This window comes from Orcinus orca, chromosome 11 (assembly GCF_937001465.1).
Source record: "Orcinus orca chromosome 11, mOrcOrc1.1, whole genome shotgun sequence".
Classification (NCBI taxonomy): Eukaryota; Metazoa; Chordata; class Mammalia; order Artiodactyla; family Delphinidae; genus Orcinus; species Orcinus orca.
The window spans coordinates 76,805,835-76,827,610 of NC_064569.1; the positions used below are offsets into that span (position 1 = coordinate 76,805,835).

Sequence of the window (21,776 nt, forward strand, 5' to 3'; positions counted from 1 at the left end):
AATAAAATAGAAGGGACAAGCAGGAAAATCTGCCACTGCCAATTACCTACCACGTTCATGGTTATATAAAGGGCTCAATCAGACCCACACTCAAACCTTTTATAAATGCCAGAATTCACTGGTGGGTGAGGATGAGAGCAAACGTTTTAATTCAGGCTTTTTACAACTATTAGTAATGAACTATGATTGCAGTAAGTTCCATTGTTACAGTAACTCAAAATCATGCAAAAATAATAATTTCAGTTCTTTTATAAGAGGAAGGCAGAATATATTAGCATTTAATCTGCCTGAAAATAACAGTGACTCACCAGAACTATCTGGATAGCAGTCAGTCAGGCAGTCAACAACGTTTATGAAGGCCAGCTGTGTGAAGAGTCCTTGTTACCACGAGATAATCGTGGTGGAGGTTCAGCTACACTGGTACTCTTATAAATTCCCTATGGTTTTTTAAAAACTCTTTTGGCGGTGGTTGTTTTTCAGGAAGCACCAACTAATAAACTTCTCTATGCCAAGGATATCCCAACCTACAAAGAGGAAGTCAAGTCTTATTACAAAGCAATCAGGGATTTGCCTCCATTGTCATCTTCAGAGATGGAAGAATTCTTAACTCAGGAATCTAAGGTATTGTTACAAAGTAAAAAGACTGTATTTGGATATTTCTTAAAAAAAAAAAAAACAAGCCACTGCAGAATCTCTCAACAAGGATTTATCTCTTTAAGAAACATGAAAATGAATTTAATGAAGAAGTGGCCTTGACAGAAATCTACAAATACATCGTAAAATATTTTGATGAGGTAAGATTTTAAATAACATTTAAAAAAATAGATATGAATCAGTCACCAGAATTTGGTTATAAAGCATTCTGTAGGTCTCAGGACAGCTCTGGCATCCCAAATGGCCAGAAAGGGAGGCCAGGAAGCCTGTCTGAAATGGGGGATCCTGGCACCAAGCCAGACCCTGCGCGTGGCTGCTGCCCCTCATAGTTTTATTATGCTGCTCGCCTTTGGACCAACCATTTACATTTGAGTTAATGGGGCCTATAGCCATACTGGCATACTTAACTTTGATGAGTAAGTAGTGGTCCTAATAAAAGGGGCCTGCTTATGCTTGGTTGTAATCTGCTAAAATGAAAGCTAAGCTTGTTAAATCGCCTAGATTCTGTATTCAGTAGTTAAAGTATGACATATTTTCTAACTTAAGCAACTATTTCAATAAACCATTCTCCTTTATGATTAATCCTCCTTAATCTGGATTTTTTTCTTTGGGAATTCACACAGACACAGTCATCAGATGCGCTGTTTCCAAATATGTTAATTCCCCCTTCCCTGATTCCCCCCACTCAGTCATGCTGGGACAGGCTATCCATGTCAATGGTGAGAATAGCTCACCAATTCCATTTGCTACTTGAAGATCAAGTGAAGCACTAAGGTAGGGTAGAGGCAATGAGTTCCTTGAACATGATAAGCATCCCTCTTTCCAGGGGTCAGGGGTTAGAAGGGAAGCACTGGGGAAGGGAGGGGAGAGGAGGGACTACACTGCCCAGGAGGGGAGGGGAGGGGAGGGGAGGGGAGGGAAGGGAAGGGAAGGGAAGGGAAGTAGACGTCTCTGACCAGATGCCCCTGCCTGCTGCATTTAAGAAGAAATACTTGCCTGCATGTTGGCTGCCCAGGAATGCTTGCTGTGCTTGGAATGGCTGTAACATAATGCATAAAACAGGGCCTTGAAATCCTGGCCCTATATTTATAAGCAAATAGTTTGGTATTTCTTGTGAGCTTCTATTTTAAACCTAAGCGTTGTTGATCCTGTGATAATGACTTAGCAAAACAACTTGCAAAGTGAGTATTAAATGATTGAAGAAAATGTTGGCATCTGTTTCATACAGATTTTACCACTCACAGCATCAGGAATGCAAAAAAAAAAAAAAACAGAATTGTAATGCTAAAAACCACAATATCTAAAATAACTGTTCTAATTGTCAACAGATTCTAAATAAACTAGAAAGAGAACGAGGGCTGGAAGAAGCTCAGAAACAACTCTTGCATGTAAAAGTCTTATTTGATGAAAAGAAGAAATGCAAGTGGATGTAAGCACTCTGGGGCCTGGCTTAATCTGGTAAAGTTCTTCAGACGACTTGGGAGCAAAATGGCTGCTTAAGCTACTCTGTGTCGTTAATTTTTTAAGTTTGCACATAGGTTCCACTTTGAGCACTGTCTTTTTTAAGCGAGCAAGGCACATGCACAGCTTTTAGAAAGCATACCAAGCACTGTGCCTGTGTGTGTACTGTGGGAGTGCTTCTGTACATAGAGTTGGAGTGGTTGTCACCAACAGCCTCCTTGTTCACAGAGAATACAGGGCCAGTAAGCAAGGGTCGGTATTGTTAACTACAGTCTCCACTTAAGCACAATGATATACGTGGTTTTGTTTGAAAACTACAGCTGTGTAGCACTTGTGACTACACTGCACCTCTGCAGACAAGGGACATTGCCAGCGATCAAAACAAAATGTGAAATGAGTCATCTGGAAACAAGGTAGGGGTGTTAGGGCAACCTTGAGGACTTGCAGCATTGAAACTTTCCCCGGTAGTTCTTGGAAAAGCTGACCGCAGAATTTGGTAGTGTGTACACTTAGCATTTGTGAGTGTGTGTGTGTTTTTAAACCAAAAACTAACAGTGTTGCAACATTTTGAAAGGGCTCGTGTTTTTTCAGTGGTCACCGACTGTACTCCATCACACTCACCTCCATTTCACTACGGAACTCTAAAGCAAGGAGAGGCAGTAGGCTTCTTTAAATGCGACAGCGTTTAAAGTATGTACGTTTTCTTCATTTTATTTTTTTCATATTAAATGTATTTGATAGTGGACAGGTTGGCTATTGTAAAAAAAAAAAAAAAAAAAATCAGTAGCTTCTTTCTGTCTAAACACTTCGATCAGAACTGTCTGTGGAAGAGTAACTCACTCCCCTAATCCTACATCTCTATATTACTACCTCCTTGCTTTAGATTTCTGGTGAACCCTGTGGTTATAAATACTTGTGTGTGATTAAAAAAAAAAAAATACATTTTACATTTCATGAAACTGCTGTTCACACTGGAGTATTATATATGAATATATATATTTGAGGCCCATGGCCTGAAAAATATTAGTATACAACTTGGTATCTTAGTCTTACAATGTACTTTTTGAGAGTATTCCTCACAAGAGCAAGAGTTTAAAAAAACCTGTTTTATTCATGCCTTTTTTTAAAAGAATTCCCTATCTAGTTATACTGTAGTCTTTTTATTGCTGATTTTTTATTCCTGAATTTTTGCTGCTCATGACCAACTTTAATACCACTGTGTTTTCCTTCTATTAAACCAGAAGTAAAAAGTGTAATTGGCAACTCTCAAACTTTCCTTGTGGCACCTTTACCCTTGGTGCTCGAAATCCCAGATTGAGGAAAGAAATTTTTTCAAGTAGCAAATAAAACATTGATCACACATTCCTTAAAATCATTTACCAACACTGTATGGGATATCAGGATTTAAATGTGAGTTTGTCTTAAATGAATGCAGTTCTTTTTGCTCCTCACTCTCTGGTAAAGAGTGAGAGGTGACACCTCACAAACTGATCAGAGAAAATAAGCATTTATTGCCCTGATTGATAGGCACCTTCCCAATCCTGTCGCTTTCGACTATTATCTGTCCAATGGACACACCTCAAAAATACTACCAAATAGGTTACTTATAAAGGTGAGAGGTCTGGTCCCCATCTAAGGCTGCTATAGTCTTGATGTGAAGGGGTTCACAATAGTAGGAGAGTTGAGAGCCAAGGGTAGGAGAGTTGCCCAGAAGACTTCCCTTCTTTAGGGTACAGAAATGCTAAGAAATCTCAAAGGATCAGTTACAGCTTTATCTAAGTATTCAGTAAATGCTACATGAGGGTGTCCCTGTCCAGCTCTCTGGCACATGAGTCCTGTGTGGAGACTTACCTTCTTTTCCAGGGACTGTGCTGCTGGGAACTTTGGGCAAGTCACTTACCTCTTTGTGCCTCAATTTCTGTATAATATTTCTAACCTACCTCACTGAGGTGGTGTGAAGATTCACTAATGTATGTAGCGTGTTTGTCAATCCTCCAGTGAAGAGCACTATCTGGACCACATTAGCCAAATGCAGTAAATGGCCAAATTAGATGTGTGCTGAAGACAATCAGTCACTGGGTCTATATTAAACAGCAACCAGAGAAACAAATGGCAAACATTGTCTATTTTCAAGTTTCTTTGCATATTTTTTTGGTGCAAAACCATTTATAAACAACTTTCTTTTTCTAACACTAGTGTCTACAGCAGCATTTAAAAATTAATTCTGTTACCTTTTTCTGTATTAGGGATTTAAAGTCTATTTCTTATTGTATACCTGATTGAAGCCGTTCTTGGAGATGAATGTTTTAAATGTCTATATCCAAAAATAAACATTTTGATGTAAATGTGGACTGTTTTTGTCTTTTTCCTCCTTCAAAATTTCTAGTTATAATAGATTTTTAAATTCTGAGTGGCTCCATGGAAATTAATTATTTTTCAAAAACAAAGTGTCACTGTATACGCTCTGTAAATTAGTAAGTAAATCTAGTTTCTTCTAAATGATGTTAAGGCTGTGCAATTTCACTCCTGGCCTCCACTATCAATTAACTTTGACTTTTGAATGTGAGGACTACTGGATAATGAACATTCCACTTAGTCCGGCAGACTTGAGCTTTGCCTTGTTGACGTGAAGTTAGTTATTCCAGCAGAATGCCTTAAAAATGTTACATAAAAAAGCAAATGGGGGGGCTTCCCTGGTGGCGCAGTGGTTGAGAATCTGCCTGCCAATGCAGGGGACACGGGTTCGAGCCCTGGTCTGGGAAGATCCCACATGCCGCGGAGCAACTAGGCCCGTGAGCCACAACTACTGAGCCTGCGCGTCTGGAGCTTGTGCTCCACAAGAGAGGCAGCGACAGTGAGAGGCCCGCACACCGCGATGAGGAGTGGCCCCCGCTCGCCGCAACTAAGAAAGCCCACGCACAGAAACGAAGACCCAACACAGCAAAAATAAATAAATAAATAAATAAATAAAATTTTAAAAAAACGAAAAGCAAATGGGGACTTACCTGGTGGCACAGTGGTGAAGAATCCACCTGCCAATGCAGGGGACACGGGTTCGAGCCCTGGTCCAGAAAGATCCCACATGCTGCGGAGCAACTAAGCCCGTGCACCACAACTACTGAAGCCCGCGCCCCTAGAGTCCGTGCTCCACAGCAAGAGAAGCCACCACAATGAGAAGCCCACGCACTGCAATGAACAGTAGTCCCTGCTCCTGCAACTAGAGAAAGCCCACACGCAGCAACGAAAACCCAACGCAGCCACAGAAATAAAACATTTATAACAGTTTGGTTAGATCCAAAACAGGAGGGGGAAAAGTTAAAAACCAGCAATATTTCTAAAGGGACCCCACTGGGTGCAAGTTTTACAATGAATGGCCGTTGTTTTATACAGCCACAGGATTTAATTTGTACTTTGTTATTTCCTATCAATCCTAACCCAACGAAGCCAAAATTAGTGAGATCTTCTACACTGTATGGTTAAAACAAAATTAAACACAAAACAATGCAGTTAGAAAAATGTTAAGCTCTTTAATAAATTATGTGCACACAGCTTTTAGAAAAGGTAGTGTTTTATAATATATATCTAGATATCTTATTTTTTTATACTAACTTTAAAATTGTCATTTTTCAAGAACTAGAGGTTTATAACTCATATATAGTAAACCAGAAAATGTTCACTGACCCTGTTATTGCCAAGCATCTCAAAGAAGAGGAAGAGGGAATTCAAGATGGGCATGTTTTAGGCAAAATGCCAAAAAATTCAACAAAGTAAGATTAATAAAATAATTTAAAAACTTGATTCCCTAATGAGTTCCTTTTATTCATTTATTTCACATTCTCAAAGGGTTGTCAATAATATTCTAAATATCTCTGAAGCTGCTTTAGTGCTTCACTTATCATTAGTATAACCCTAAAATCCTGACATTCGTTCAATACATCATGTACTGGTACCTTCTCTTGAGGCACATTCAAGTGTTTTGGCAAACAGTAATAAAGTATCTAAATACCACATACGTTAAAACTTCAAGCCTTCTTGAGTCACTGATTTCATCCCTTTTGATCTGCCTTTTCTCCAAGAAAATCATTCCCCAGGAAATCCAAGTTCCTCTAGTTGTTTTCTTTGTGTTGTTTCTAGTTCTTCTAGTCTTTTGCGAAGTAGAGAGAGTTCTCTTTGATGCTGCTCCTCCTTAAAAGCACAGAAAGAGGGAAAAAAAAGAAAAGAAAAAGCACACCAAAAAAGACTTAGAAAAACTGGTGGAAAAATAACCGTTAGGCAGTGGCCTCAGTGCCTCTTTTATTCAGGCCTGCAACACCTGGCAAGAAAAGGATGACCATTTTAGCAGTCTAAGAACACCAGCATGGTCTAGACTACCAACTAGTCCTTGCTTCTCTCCTGCCTCTGGCTGTAGCCTTCAGCAAAAACCCAAAGTCTGTTCCTCTCTAGGTGTAAAATTCACCAGGGAGTGAATTAGATAACAGTAATGTAGGGCCCAGCTGTACTTATATGGCAACTTTCTAATGTGATGAGAGTTTAATAGCACTTTATTATATAAACAAAGCGCTTCGTTTGAGATTCAATTCGGTGACTTACAACATTAAAAATCTTCAGTGCTTTCAACATTACAAAATGTCATTGCTTAATAACAGTTCATCTTCTGAAAATCATCCAATCAATTTGATTCCATCAACATCTCAGGGATCTGATAAAGTAGAACCATCTCAGGTTTTGGGATTAGATTTAGGTATGAAATTCAACTCTCACTTAGCTATGACCTTAGTCAAGTCACTTCACCTCTCTGACTCAGCTTCCTCATCTGCAAATTGGGAATACCAATACCTTCCCTCAAAGCATTTTTCATTAGGATTAAATATTGTATGGAAAATACATAGTGCAGTACATTTGCGTAAATGTTGGTAGTAATTAGCATTGTATGAGTGACTACAAACTCAACAGTTATTCAAAGACTTATCAGTTAAGCTTCTTCCTTTCAACTGCCCAACAGGAGACTTTACTCCTAGCACCCGCTAAAGGATAGGATAGACTCAAATCCACTATGCCTCTCAGCAGACTTTTCTGGTAAAGATTTAGGTTTTTAACTATTTAAAGAGGTAAAAACGTATGGAAATATTTATCTAACTTTCTTCCCTAAAATAAATGCTCATACCTGCATATGAGGAGGAAAGGATAGTTCCATGCCTGGAATCACAGTTGGTGACTGAAAGCTTCCAGGATTGATGGATGCTGTTGAAGGTATGTTAGGACCCAAAATTAAACTTCGAAATTCATTATGTCTTCTCTGTATATCCTTTAGTCTTTTTTGAAGCCTTGTATGTTCTTCAAATGGAACATTTTGTCTTAAAAAGAAAAAGTGTTTCTGTTGTTTAATACAGTTACATTCTATTGAAGAACGGTATGAGTCATAGAACATAATTTTAATTGGAAGAAAAGGATTTCTAAATTATAAGATTTATCTATATATAATATACACATAAAATTTGGTTTATCTAGAAAGATAAACAGAAACATGATATGACATCTTAATTATATGCGTTATTGTTGGCCCTGCAGGCTATCAACTGATTTTAAAGTTTTATTTGCCAATTAATCAAAGATTAAAAATCTTTTGATACTTTTACTTTCATTTCCACTTTACTCCACCAACCCATGAATCCTAAAACTAAAAGGAGACTCCTTAAACCAAAAGGGTGCCTTATTTTACTGCAGGAATCAAATAGAAATAGAGAAAATGCCAGGTTGAATCTTTTTTTTAAAGGGAATTATTTATTTGCTTGTTTATTTATGGCTGTGTTGGGTCTTCATTGCTGCATGTGGGCTTTCTCTAGTTGCAGTGGGTGGGAGCTACTCTTTTTTTGGGGGGGGCTACTCTTTATTGCAGTACGTGGGCTTCTCATTGCAGTGCATTCTCTTGTTGCAGAGCACAGACTCTAGGGCTTCAGTAGTTGTGGCGCACGGGCTCTAGAGTGCAGGCTGAGTAGTTGTGGTACACGGGCTCTAGAGCACAGGCTCAGTAGTTGTGGCGCACGGGCTTAGTTGCTCCACAGCATGTGGGATCTTCCTGGACCAGGGCTCGAACCCGTGTCCCCTGCATTGGCAGGCAGATTCTTAAACACTGCACCACCAGGGAAGCCCTAGGTTGAATCTTATGAATGCCATTTTTGTAGGTGAAATATGGTCAATTTTCACAGATCACCACCTTTTTGGACATAAATTTCCTGACGATCAATCACACCAGTAATCAAATATAGTTTCAAAACCATTCGAAGTTCTAGGCCATCTGTGCCATAGCTGCCCAATCTTGAATTGGTTAACACCTCCTCCATAACCATTCATTTTGAAATATTAAGTTGAATTTTGTTTTAGAATGAATTTGGTGGCTTCTTACTTTGGAACAGAGAGTATTACAAAGTTGGCATTTATTCCACAGTCTAGAAACCTCTTGGATGTTCTAAAAAAAACACAACTGTTCACATTTTGGTAATAATTATACCCAAGAAGACCAGTGCACATTATAAAAAACATCACTGCTTGCTATACAGGCAATTCCCATTACAGAAAAGTCTGATACTGTCTAAATGCTGAAGACAACTACTAATTACCTGAATTTGAAAAGATTTTATTAACTTGAATCACATGGGTCATACACTGCCACTACCACTATCTTAATATGGTAAATCTTCTCTGCTCAAAAATGCTAATGATGCAGATCATTAGCTGTGCTTGGATGTAAATGAAAAACCAGAAGCTACTGCCCAATATTTTCCATACCAAAAAATAAAAAAAACTGAACTTTGATTCAAAGTTGTGGCCACAATTTTAGAACTTGTAATCACTAAACTGTCTTGTCTCAGCAGCAAGGATTCACACCACTCCTGGCTACCAAAGCCAGTGACTGACCTCTCCTGTCAGTCCCAACTGTAATACAAATGCATGTGTTAAAGACCTTTTGGTTTGAAGAAACATTCAATCAGAAAAAAAATAGCAAAGATAATGAATTAGGAGTCTAATGCATAGCTTTAGAATTCTTTTCAATGTATATTTTAAAAGAAACCCAAGTGCACTATACTCAGAAACAAAGTTGTATAATATCAAAATAGCCACATGGGGTTATGTATACATACGAACACATTACCTATTTAACACCTGATTTTCTGTTTCTAATTCTTCTCTCTTTGCCTCCAAGACTTCTACCTTTTCCTGCATTCTCTTCAACTTGTTTTCATGGAGAGATTTTCTCTAGAAAAAGAGAAACAATTAATATGAGCAAGTATGGTAATACATACTCTCCTATTTGAACAAAGCTATATAGTGAATATTTTACTCACCGAAAAAATTTTACTTAGAGATGAGTATTTTCAGGGAATACTAGGAGCAAAGATTAGTAGATATGATGCTTACTAAAAATTTTATAGATAATAAAACACAGATCTACCTCATATCCTCAACGTGACAAACAGAACCATTATAAATGTCAAACCAGAAAATTGATATCAATAAGGAAATTGTGCAAATAAAAAATCTAGGAAGGGAAGGAGTCAAATTTTACTAATGAGTTTACCTGTCACCTCATAATCATGACTGTTCATTTTCCCAGAAGATTATCATGGGTTTAAAACAACTATAAATTTAAAATTTAAAAGCATGTTTGCAACTGATAAATTGCTACCAAAGTAGTAAATTAAAGGATCAAGACAGATAAGATTGATTATGGATGCATCTCAGTTTGAAAGCATGCCTTTCTAAATATTAAAAAGAAAAAAATTTAAACTTCACAAAGGGAAAATTTTCTAATATGGAAAAATCTATGTATAATGCAAAAGTAGTAAATGAAAAAAGGTAACACTTTTTCAGTTTTATAAACAGGTCGTTTTTATTTTTTTTTACAGAAAAACACCTATAAATGTTGACAATCACTTGGTAGCTCCAGACCTTTTAGATTTCTGGTTTCTAACTCTTTACCTAAGTATAACAGGCTTACAGAAAAATGCACATGATGTAAATGTAAAGCAAAAATGTAAAACCACGAAGCAAATGCTGGTGTTGTTACCTCACAGGTCAAGAGCACTGCCGTACCAAAAGGGCCCCTACCCTTCCCTCCTTTCAATCTCTACCCCCTCTGTCCTCTGAAAAGGTAACCAACTAATTTACTTCCAAAGCTGTAGTTTTGTATATTTTTGAACTTCATACAAATGGAGTCACAGTGCACATTCTTTTACAGATGGCTTTTTTCTTTCACTCAATACTGCGAGATTTATTCATGTTACTGCTTACAGGTATAGCTCATTCATCGCCTACCCTGGCCCAGGAACCACCCTTCTGTCCTTTATTAGCACACGTATGTATATATGTACAGGTGACTCAGGACTCTGTCTATTCATTCACCTGCCCACATCAAAGAAATCATACACTATATACACTTCTGTTTCTGGATTTTTTGGTGGTTGTTCAACGTTTTATCCCTATGACTAAGCCATGTTATTGCATGTCACAGTTCCTCTCTACTGTTATGCTGTTATCCATTTTACAAACACACTGTATTTTATCCCTTCTCCTACTGATAAGAATTTGAATTGTTTTCTACTTTGAAGCTACTATGAATCAAGTTTTATGAACATTCCTGAATATGCTTTTGGTAGATATATGTCCTCATTTCTCTTTGAGTATATACCCAGGAGTGAGTCATACAGTATACATATGTTTTATCTTTAGTAAAAACTGTCAGTTTTCTAAAGTGGTTCTAACTAATTACTAATTACAGGCCCACCAGCAATATACAACAGTTCTAATTGCTCTACATCCTTACCAACACTTGGTGTGGTCGGTCTTTTAAAATTTTAGCTACTCTGGTGGAATAGAATAATATGTCACTGTAGCTTTAATGTGCATTTTCCTGTTAGCTAATGAGGGTGATTACCTTTTCTTATGCATACTGACCATCTGGATATCCTTTTTTTGTGAAGTGCTTGTCTTAGTCTTTTGCCTGTTTAAAAAAATTTTTTTTGAGTAATCTGTTTCTTATTTGTAGGAGTTCTTTATATATTCAGAATACGAATCCTTTGTCAGATATTTGTGTTGCAGATTGACCTTCTCTCAGTGTGTGGTAACATTTTTTCCCATAAGAGTGTCGTGTTATAAAAAGAAGTCCTTAATTGTAATAAAATCCAAATTATCAACCATATCTTTTACAGTTAGTGCTTTTTATGTCCTGTTTAAAAAAACTTATCCCAAGATCTTAAGATTTTCTTCCCAAGTTTTTTTCTAGCAGCTTTATTTTTTTACTTGTCACATTTGGGTCTGTGGTTCATTTTTATCTAATTAGGTTGGGTTAATGATAACCAATTGACTCCACATCATTAAAGGACTATCCTTTCCCTATTGAAAGGCAGTGGTACTTTGTGGTAAGTCAGGTGTTCATATACTATTCCTGGACTGTATTCTGTTCCATTTGTCTGTCTATCCTTATGCCGATACCACACTGTTTTAATGACTGTAGCTTAAAGTAAATCTTGATACCTAGTAGTGTTAAGTCCTCCAGCTTTGTTATTTTTCTTCAAGATTGCCTTGGTTGTTCTAGTCCTTTGTACTTTCATATGAATTTTAGAATCTACTTTCCAATTTCCACAAGGAAAACTAATGAAATTTTGATTAGGATTGCATTCAATCTACAGATCAGTTTGGGAAGAACTGACATCTTAATAATATTGAGTCTTTCAAATCAAGTGTGGTATAGTTTCCCTTTATCTAGGTCTTCTTTAGTTTTTCTTAGCAATATTTGCCTATCTTTTATTAAATTTGTTCCTAAATTTTTTATGCTAATGTAAATGGTACATATTTTATTTTCTAATTGTGTATGTAAAGAAAGAACTGATCATCACAGAAATGCAAGTCAAAACCACAATGAGATACCACCTTACAACTGTCAGAATGGCTATTCTCAAAAAGACAAGAAACAACAAGTGTTGGTGAGAATGTGGAGAAAAGGGAACTCTCACTAACTGTCGGTGGGAATGTAAATTTATGCAGCCACTATGGAAAATAACACGAAGGTTCCTCAAAAAATTAAAAATAGAACTACCAGCAATTCCACTTCTGGGTATTTAGTGAAAAAAAAACAAAAACACTAACTTGAAAAGGCATATGCACCCCCCATGTTCATTGCAGCAGTATTTACAACAGCCAAGACATGGAAGCAATCTAAGTGTCCATCAATGGATAAATGGATAAAGAAGATGTGATATACACACTGGAATATTATTCAGCCATAAAAGAGAAGAAAATCTTGCCATTTGTGACAACATGGATGGACCTTAAGGGCATTTTGCTAAGTGAAATAAACCAGACTGAGAAAGAAAAAATACCACATAATCTCACTTACATGTGGAATCTTTAAAAAAAAAAAAAAAAAAAAAGCTCAAAGATACAGAGAACAGACTGGCAGTTGCCAGAGGCAGGGACTGGGGGCTGGGTGAAATGGGTGAAGGAGGTCAGAAGGTACAAACTTCCAGTTATAAAATAAATAAGTTCTGTGGATGTAAAGTACAGCATGGTGACTATAGTTAATGATACGCATTGCAATATTTGAAAGTTACTGAGTGATATCTTAAAAGTTCTCATTACAAGAAAAAAAATTCTGTAGCTATATATGGTGATGGATGTTAACTAGACTTATTGTGGTAATCATTTTGCAATATATATATATAAATACCAAATTTTCTCTATGGAAGGTTTTAAATTAAGGAGTCCATTTCCCTAATGGATACAGGACTATTTAGATTTCCTAATTATTCTTGTATTAGTTTTGTTGAGATGTTCAAGGAATTTGTTCATTTCATCAAAATTGCATAATTAACACAGTTGTTCTTATAATAGTCTTTTTGTTTTAATATCTATAAGATGTATAGTGATACCCCTTTTTCATTCATTATATTGTCCATTTGTGTTTATTCATCTACCTACCTACCTACTTTATGAGGAGTTTGGGGAGAAGCCATTTTATCAATCTTTTCAGATTGATCAGCTCTTGGCAAGTTAAATTTTCTATTGTATAACCTCTGCTTCATTGATTTCTGCTCATGCCTTGCAGAGGCAGATGAGGATGCTGTTAAATCTATACACAGAGTTCATAATTCAGTCATTGTGCTTTTTAGTTCTAAGCCTGCCATTTTAAAAAATGTTTTCTAGTTTACTGATCAATTCTCAAGCATTTATTTCTGAGCATCTACAACACGGTAATTTTAAATTCTGTATCTGATAACTCCATTACCTGGATCCCCTATGGGGGGTTTCTTTATATGGATTGTTACTTCTCTTGATTTTCAATGTTATTTTCTCATGCAGCTATTTTTAAAATTATTATTATTAATAGAAATTTGTTAAAATTGATAAACTGATACATTATTATCAACTAAAGTCCAGTTTACATTGTCACTCTTTGTGTTGTTCAGTTCTATGGTTTTGTCAAATGCATACTGTCCTGTATGCACTATTGCGGTATCATACAGAATAGTTTCACTGCCCTAAAAATTCCCTGTGCTCTACCTATTCACCCCTACTTCCTACCCCATAAACTGTCAATCACTGATTTTTTTTCCGTCTCCATAGTTTTGCCTTTTCCAGAATGTCATATATTTGAAATCTTACAGTATATATAGTCTTTTCAGACTGGCTTTTTTCATTTAGCAATATGCATTTAAGGTTCTTCCATGTCTTTGCATGGCTTAATAGCTCATTTCTTTTTGTCACTGGATAATATTCTCTTGTATGGATACAGCAAAGTTTTTTAACCTTCACCTACTGAAGGACATATTGCTTGCTTCCAACTTTTGGCAATAATGAATAAAGCTGATACAAACGTTTGTGTGCAGTTTTTTTGTGTGTGTGAACATACATTTTCAACTCATCTGAATGAATACCTAGGAGCATGACTGCTGGACTGTATGGCCAGACTACGTTTTAACTTTGTAAGAATCTGCTGAAGTGTCTTCCAAAATGGCTGTACCATTTTACAACCCCACCAGCAATAAATGAAAGTTTCTATTGTTCCATATCCTTACCAGCATTTGGTTCTGTCAGTGTTTTGGATTTTAGCCATTTTAATGGATGTGCAGTAGTATCTCTGTTTATTTTTTATTTAGAGCTAGACACTACATTTTAAAAACTGAGGAAATAACTGAAGCCTACCATGCTAGTTTCCCTTAAAGCAGATTTACATTTGTTTCTTGCAGGCAGCTAGGAACACTAACAACAGGGGTTAATTTAATCTAATTTTAAGGACAGATGATCTGAAGCTGTGCTTCAATACTTGCAAGGGCCAGGCTATTTGCAGTTAGTTCACTCTTAGTCCAAGGGCATACCCCTTCATGGTCTCAACCCACAGCACTAGTAGACTCAGACCTGAGACCCTCTCTCTGGCAGATTCTGAACTCCAATTTTTGGTCCCCAAGCCCTACGAGGTTGTCAAAAGCTTTGCTTCACTTCTCAGCCTCTCAAGCTGTCTCTTCCAGAACTGGCAGCTTCCTCTAAGGGAAAAGCAGCCCCAAATGCTGAGCTCACCTCTCCAGGTTTCCCATCTCTCCAGGATCTTGGCCTCTTAATTCTTCACTGCCCTTCATGGAGATATTTTTAAAAATATTTTGTCTGATTCTTCTAGTTCTCATGTGGAGAGCTGATCCACATATTTCCTAGTCTGTCATTATCAAAAGCATATGCTCCTTTTAGGTATTTTAGTTCAACTAACAGCAGACATTTTAAAGATCGAAATGCTTAATACTTCATTATTATATGATTATATAAACCTGCAATCTTAAAATCTAGTTCTATTTCTCCATTTGTACTGCTTATTTAAATTGTAGTAAAATACCAATTTTTTCACTATCATCTTCAAATCTTAAGCATGTATATTTATACACACACACAGACTGCACACTTAACTGGGCTCTATATTAACCATAGTTAATACAAAATACAGGGATTTCTGAAGGGAATTCCAGTCATAAAATACAAAATCTTGAGAAAAGGCTTTTTTAGAAAGGATAAGAAATGAATTAAGAAGAATCTGTAATTCTATAGGAATGTGGATTCCCCTGATGGTTCTCCAGCAGGGGAACTGATGGGTGAAAGCATTGTTTTGAAAAGATTAATATGGTATCAGTGTATAGGATGGACTCTGAAGTTTGCCTCGTAAGAGGCAAATCTGGAGATAAGCTTCCTGAAGACAGGGTTCAGGACAATGTTGTCCCCATCCTCATCACTGTAAAAACAACCAGCCATTTACTGAGCACTACTCTTTGCCAGGAACTGAGTTAGAATGCAGCAAAAGAACTGGATAGCTGGTTGACTAGTAGACCCAATGAATGCCTTAGACCCTAACATTATAATCATTTCTTTGCAGCACCCTCATTATCTTGACCCAAGCCTCCTTCTTCTTCTAACACACACACACACACACACACACACACACGCACACACGCACGCACGCACGCACGCGCGCTGACCGGTCTCACCTTAAATTAACCAGCACTAACTTCAAATGGGCCCCCCTATCGGTACCTGGAAATCCTACTAATTTCCCTAATCCAATCACTCTCCCAAACTTACATTCTTTCACAACTTCTTGTCTCTTCTCAAATCTGTTAGACCTCCACTCTTCACAGTCTGAGCTGGTGACCCAGATTCTTTTTTGCATTGAGAAAATAGCAGCCATCAGTAGAGAATTTCCACTACATCCATGAATTTATCAGGAACTTACAATCATATATTTTGTCTTTTTTCCAGGTACAATAGATACATTGTGTTTCTATCCCTTCCCTCTCTGAATTGAATCTAATGCCCTTCTGCCTACTAAAAGATATCATCCCTTCATTTGCCCCCTCTTTCTCCTGCATCATCAATTTTCCCCTTGCTACTGAATCATCCTATAATTTCTCCCTTCTTAAAGGAAGCCTTTGCTCCCACAATGCTAGCTATTACCCCAGTTCTCTGTTCTTCACAACAAAATTCCTTCAACAAATTATATTCCATTTCAATCAGACCTGCATACCTACTACTCCACAGAAACAACCCTTGACAAAGCCACCAACAATTACCATATAGTCAAATGGATTCTTAGTCTTCATCTTACTATTTTATCATCTTACCACTGTGAAATAAAATTCATATTTATGGCAAGACAAGAAAAATTTAAACATAAAAATTCTTCTCTGCGCTTTGGCCTCCCCTCTCCCCTCACTGTGCCTTGTGTATCTGCATTATGCATTGACCAAACCTCCCCCATCAGCAGGAATACCTGCTCAACCATAAACAGCAACATTCTCCTAGCATCAGCAAGACAATGCCTTAAAAGAGAACATTCCTTCTAGATTATAAAGGGTCACATGACCCACCACAATGGCACTAAAATCTGGATTTTGTAAACTGTCAATAATAGGTCATTTAATGTACAGCCCTCTGTCTCAAAAAGCTTATATAAACTGTATCTTGACTTCTAACGGGCGGAACAGTTCTCAGAGCTTTCTGAGATGCTCTTCTTGGGTTTTAACCCTCAAATTTGTCTTGAATAAAATTTTCCAATTCTTTCTTAGGTCGCCTGATTAATTTTTCGTCGACACTATAATGTCACTTGACACAGCCAATCCTTCTTGAAGCATTTTTCTTCATTTGGCATCTAGTACTTTCTTGGTTCTTTTCCTATCATATTGGCCACTCCTTCTCAGTCTCCTTAACTTCCCAACTTCTAAAGTTTGGAATTCCTCAAAACTCAAACCTGTTCTTTTCTGTCTTCCTTCACTTTCTAGGTGACCTCATTTAATCCCATTGCTTTCAATACCATTTACATGCCGGTAAGTCCCAAATCTTTATCTCTAGCCTAGTCCTCTTCCCTGAAGCCCTGATTCATGTATTCACCAGAATGCTTAGTATCTCCACTTGGAAGTCTAATGAGCATCTCAAAGAGTTAATGTGTCCAAAAGAGGCATCTTTATTTTATCCCTAAACCTGTTCCTTCCAAGGTCTTTCCCATGTCAGTAAACAGCAATTCTATTTTAACCACGTGCTCAAGCCCAACATCTTAGTCATCTTTGATTTATCTCTTTAATACCCTATAACCATTGTAAGTTCTACCTTTAAAAATATACAGAATCCGACCACAAGTCTACTACTAGCTCTCTACATCTCTCATCTGAATTACCGAAAAGTGGTCTTCCTGAGTCCTGTTTGCCCCTCTACACAACAGCCAGAGATTCTCCTGAAGATATAATTCAGATTACAGCATTTCTCAATTCAAAACTCTCCAGTGTGTTCCTATCTCATTCAGAATAAAAACCAAAAAAAGCCCCTACATCACCTAGCCTCCTACTACTTCTGTGCATTCCAGTTACCCAGGTCTCCCTCCTTGTATTCCTTCAACATACCAAGCAGACCCCTGCCTCTTTTACTTTCTATTCCCTCTGGAACATTCTTCCCCTACATACAAAATATGGCCTCCCCCTTCTTTCCTCGAGGTCTCTGCTCAAACGTTACTTTATCAGAGGCTTCTCTGATCACCTATATAAATGCCCTCTATCCCCCTTAGTTTTCCTCTTAGCACGCATCTCCACCTGACACTTGTTCCTTGACCCCGTGTCTCCCATCCACTACAACATAAGCTCCTCAGTGCAGAGTCTTTATTTCTGTATCCCTGTGAATAAAACAGTACCTGGTATAATACACAGTAGGTTCTCAATAAATCTGTTGAGTAAACTGCCTAAACGAATATAGAGAAACCTCATAGTGAAGAGAGTCTGAGCTAGGATGTTGCAATAAGAATAAAAAGAAATGAGGTGGGGAAAATGTGAGATACATTATAAAGGAAGAATTCACAGGCTCTAGTGACTATACTGGGTAGAACAGCGTCTCCGAAATATTTATGTTTACTCAGAATCTCAGAATGTGACTATGATATAAGAAGAAATATATCTGGTCTTTGCCCTGGGCTTCTGGCACAGAGCTCCTAAAACACATGGAATTTCCTGAGTCATAGGAGCATCTTTTGCTATTCATAACCAGCCCTTTTCAATCATACCTGAGTTAATACTAATGAGTTAACTTAGGGTGGGACCCCTAGGTAATCTCAAAATAGAGCTAGTCACTAGAAACCAAGTGGTAAGAAGGTAGGAACTTGCAGCACTATTCCCACCTCCCACTCTCCACCCTCCACTTCTGGGAGTGGCGGTACTGGAGATTGATATCTATTAAAAACTCTTGAACAAGGATACCTGGAAAGCTTCCAGGATAGTGAATACATTGATTTGCTAGAAGGGTGGCACTCCCAGAGAGGGCACCCCTCCCCCTCCATACCTTGCCCTATACATCTCTTCTATTTGGCTGTCCCTGAGTTGTATCCTTTCTAATAAACCAGTAAATACAAGTAAAATGTTTTCCTGAGTTCTATGAACCTGGGTGGGGGGTGTTATGGGTACCCCAATTTATAGTCATTGGTCAGCAGTGCAGATGGCTAAGGACCTGACACCTGACATGGGGTTAGTCTTGAGGCTGAACCCTTTAATTTGTGGAATCTGATGTAGTGTCAGAATTTAACTGAATTATTGGCACCCAGTTGGTGTCCAGAGAATTAGATAATTGGTTCTTGGTGTTGGAAAACACTCCAGAGTGACCTTATCTGAAAAAAGGGTAAAGTTAAGATGAGGTTATACTGGATTAGGGTGGGCCCTAAATCCAATATTGACTTGTGCCCTTAGGAAAAGGGAAAAATCTGGATACAGAGACAGACACACACCACGTGAAGAGAGAGGCACAGATTGAAGTGATGTGTCTGCAAGCCAAGGAACACCAAGGATTGCTAGCAACCACCACAAGCTAGGAGAGAGGCATGGAACAGATCCTTCCCCAGAGCCTTTGGAGGGAGCATGGCCCTATCAGCACCTTGATTTTGGACTTCTAACTTCCAGAACTGTGAGATTATAAATTTCTGTTGTTTTAAGCCACACAGTTTGTAGTAATTTGTTATAGCAGACCTAGGAAACGAATACAGTGACTGACTATATTTGGGGAAAGGGAGCCCTTAGGATGAATCAAAGGTTTGAAGACAAAGTAACTGGAAGAATGATACTCTACTGAAAGAAATGGAAGTCCACAGGATAAAGTGGCTGTAAGAAATGATTGTAATTTTGATTTTATCAGTCCAATACAATCACAGGTCTATCAAATGGATGCCTTAGTGTTACACACATTACAACACAAAAGAGTTAAAGAAAAATCAAAAGAATACTGATGCAAGAATCAAAGCTGAAATTTTCCTTTTATCACCTTCTAGCCAAATTCAATGAACTCTCTTCAATAATCACGACCATTTACCTTTGATTCCTTTCTTTTCCTGTGGCTTCTATCACACCATACTATAGCTTCTACTTCTATGACCATTCCTCTACTAAATCCAGCTCCTCTTTCCAAGTCAACTTAGTTCTTAGTCCTTTTATTCTTCAACAGTTCTCAAAATCTCAAGTGTCTAATTATACATCCCTAAGCTGAATTACTGATCTCCACGCTTTACATTCCATTATTTCTGTTAATCTACATGATACCTTCACTTAACAGTCTAGGACAGGACTTCCCTAGTGGTCCAGTGGTTAGGACTCTGCGCTTCCACTGCAGGGGGCACGGGTTTGATCCCTGGTCAGGGAAGTTCCACATGCTGCACAGTGCAGCCAAAAAAAAAAAAAAAAAAAGTCTATGACATGTCTATATGGATGCACTACCATCAGTTCATACCTGACGTATGTTTAGTCAAATGTATCTTCTCTTTCTACTCAACTGACACATGGTCTTTATTCCATCATGACAACTCCTCTATATCCTCTCATAGCTAAAATACTTCGTATTTTTCTCTTTCTTCTTATTTAGCACTATATTCTGTTCATTTTTTCCTTTGGAATACGTCTAGGAGTCATCCTTCACCTTCATTCTATATTGCAAGCCCAAATTCCAGACGTCTTACCTCATTTTAAGATTATTATAAATAGCTTCCTGACTAGTCTCCCTGTCTTAAGGCTTGCTTCTCTCTAGCACAGTAGTTCTCAAACTTTAGTGTCCACACAGATCACATGGAAATGACTAGTAGATTCTTTAGGTACTGCATGCTATTTTATTTCTCCAATTAGATTATATGGTCATCAAGGGCAGGAATTAATCATGGCTTCTATTTTCCCCTCGGTGTATAACATAATGCCAGGCCACACAACATAGTCAATAGATATTTTATAATTCAAGACTATGGTTCATTTCTTTCTCAAAACCGTTCATAACATCTAACCAAGAATTATTTTAGAGATATACCTTAGAATAAAAATAACAAGTTCTCATTTCAAGCACCTCAAAAGGAAAAGCACAACTCATTGTCCTCATACCAAGAGATCTCTCTTCATACTCACATTTCAACAGAGTGTGGGGAACAACATACAGAGAAGTCATCAATTACAGAAGGGCATTCCAACTCAAGATACCCGGTCCAACTTTTCCAAACAAATCAACACAGCAAAATATCATTGAACAAAGACTCTACCTAAAAACACTTACCAGAAATGACATAATCTCTGTGCTTAGGAGGTTGGAGCTGTAAATGAAGCCATCTTACCTAGCCTGGGGAAAAAAAAATAAAGCTGCTACTCCCCAGTTGTAAGAACCTCTCACAGGAAAGTAACTCTAAAGGACTATGATTTCCGCCCTAGAGTTAATATTTTGTGACTTAATTGAAGTCTTACTACACAAGAAAGTTATGATCTTTGTCATCTAAGAAACTTAAAAGTCTGTTGCAATTTTACGAATCATATTTATGTAATCTTATAGCCAATATTTTCATACAGAAGCACTATATTTAACTTGAATGGGAAAAGGGTTTGAGTTTAAAAAATTAATTTTATAGTGATCATTCTGCCACAGGAAATAAGACTCATGTGGATTATGGTTATAATGAAGAGAAAAGCAGTAAAGTATCTCGAATCAAAGAAAGGGGGAAATTAAAAGAGTTAACAGTGCAGAAAAAGCACAGGATTAAGAATAGAAAAATGTAGACTTTAGTCACAGCGTTCCTAACTAGTCAATGATCTTGGCTCCCTACCACTTCAGTTTCCAAATCTGTAAAAACTATCTGAATGCTAAGATCCCCCAGCCCTAAAATTATACATACTTATATACTTTTTACAGTATTTCTATGTCACATGTACTATCTGCTTTTCCACTTTAATTGAGGTAAAGTTGTAAGCCTACAGGGCAGTGCTCCACATGATGGGACAGCTCTGGGTCATAATTTTTACTGAATTGAGTTTAACAATTTCCTGCAACTTAAAACCATTATCCACAGGTCACATTTTTAAAAGTAAAACAGGTGTTTACTATATTCACCCCCAGAATTTGGCAGTTATTTCAGTAGGAAAAACATTCATCCTAGGTCAATACTGATGAAAGGTTACTTCACACGTTTCTTAAAATACCACCTCCTGGGCTTCCCTGGTGGTGCAGTGGTTGAGAGTCTGCCTGCCAATGCAGGGGACATGGGTTTGAGCCCTGGTCTGGGAAGATCCCACATGCCGCGGAGCAACAAAGCCCGTGAGCCAAAACTACTGAGCCTGCGCGTCTGGAGCCTGTGCTCCGCA

General features: G+C 37.7%; 2 protein-coding genes across 2 annotated transcripts in view; one reads left to right on the plus strand and one right to left on the minus strand.

Annotated features, from left to right (window-relative positions):
• The window catches only part of PLXNC1 (plexin C1), a 141,810-nt gene extending 137,350 nt beyond the window's left edge, over positions 1-4,460 (plus strand). The window contains exons 29-31 of the mRNA XM_033427725.2: positions 481-621; positions 720-794; positions 1,983-4,460. Of these exons, the coding sequence (XP_033283616.1) occupies positions 481-621; positions 720-794; positions 1,983-2,087 (321 nt within the window). The 3' untranslated portion in view covers positions 2,088-4,460. The remainder of the gene's footprint in view (positions 1-480; positions 622-719; positions 795-1,982) is intronic.
• Positions 4,461-5,622: 1,162 nt separating this feature from the next.
• Positions 5,623-21,776, minus strand: part of CEP83 (centrosomal protein 83) — a 112,012-nt gene continuing 95,858 nt past the window's right edge. Inside the window, exons 15-17 of the mRNA XM_049695042.1 lie at positions 9,266-9,369; positions 7,280-7,469; positions 5,623-6,300 (exon numbers count right to left, since the gene is read on the minus strand). Coding sequence (XP_049550999.1) covers positions 6,196-6,300; positions 7,280-7,469; positions 9,266-9,369 — 399 coding nt within the window. The 3' untranslated portion in view covers positions 5,623-6,195. The remainder of the gene's footprint in view (positions 6,301-7,279; positions 7,470-9,265; positions 9,370-21,776) is intronic.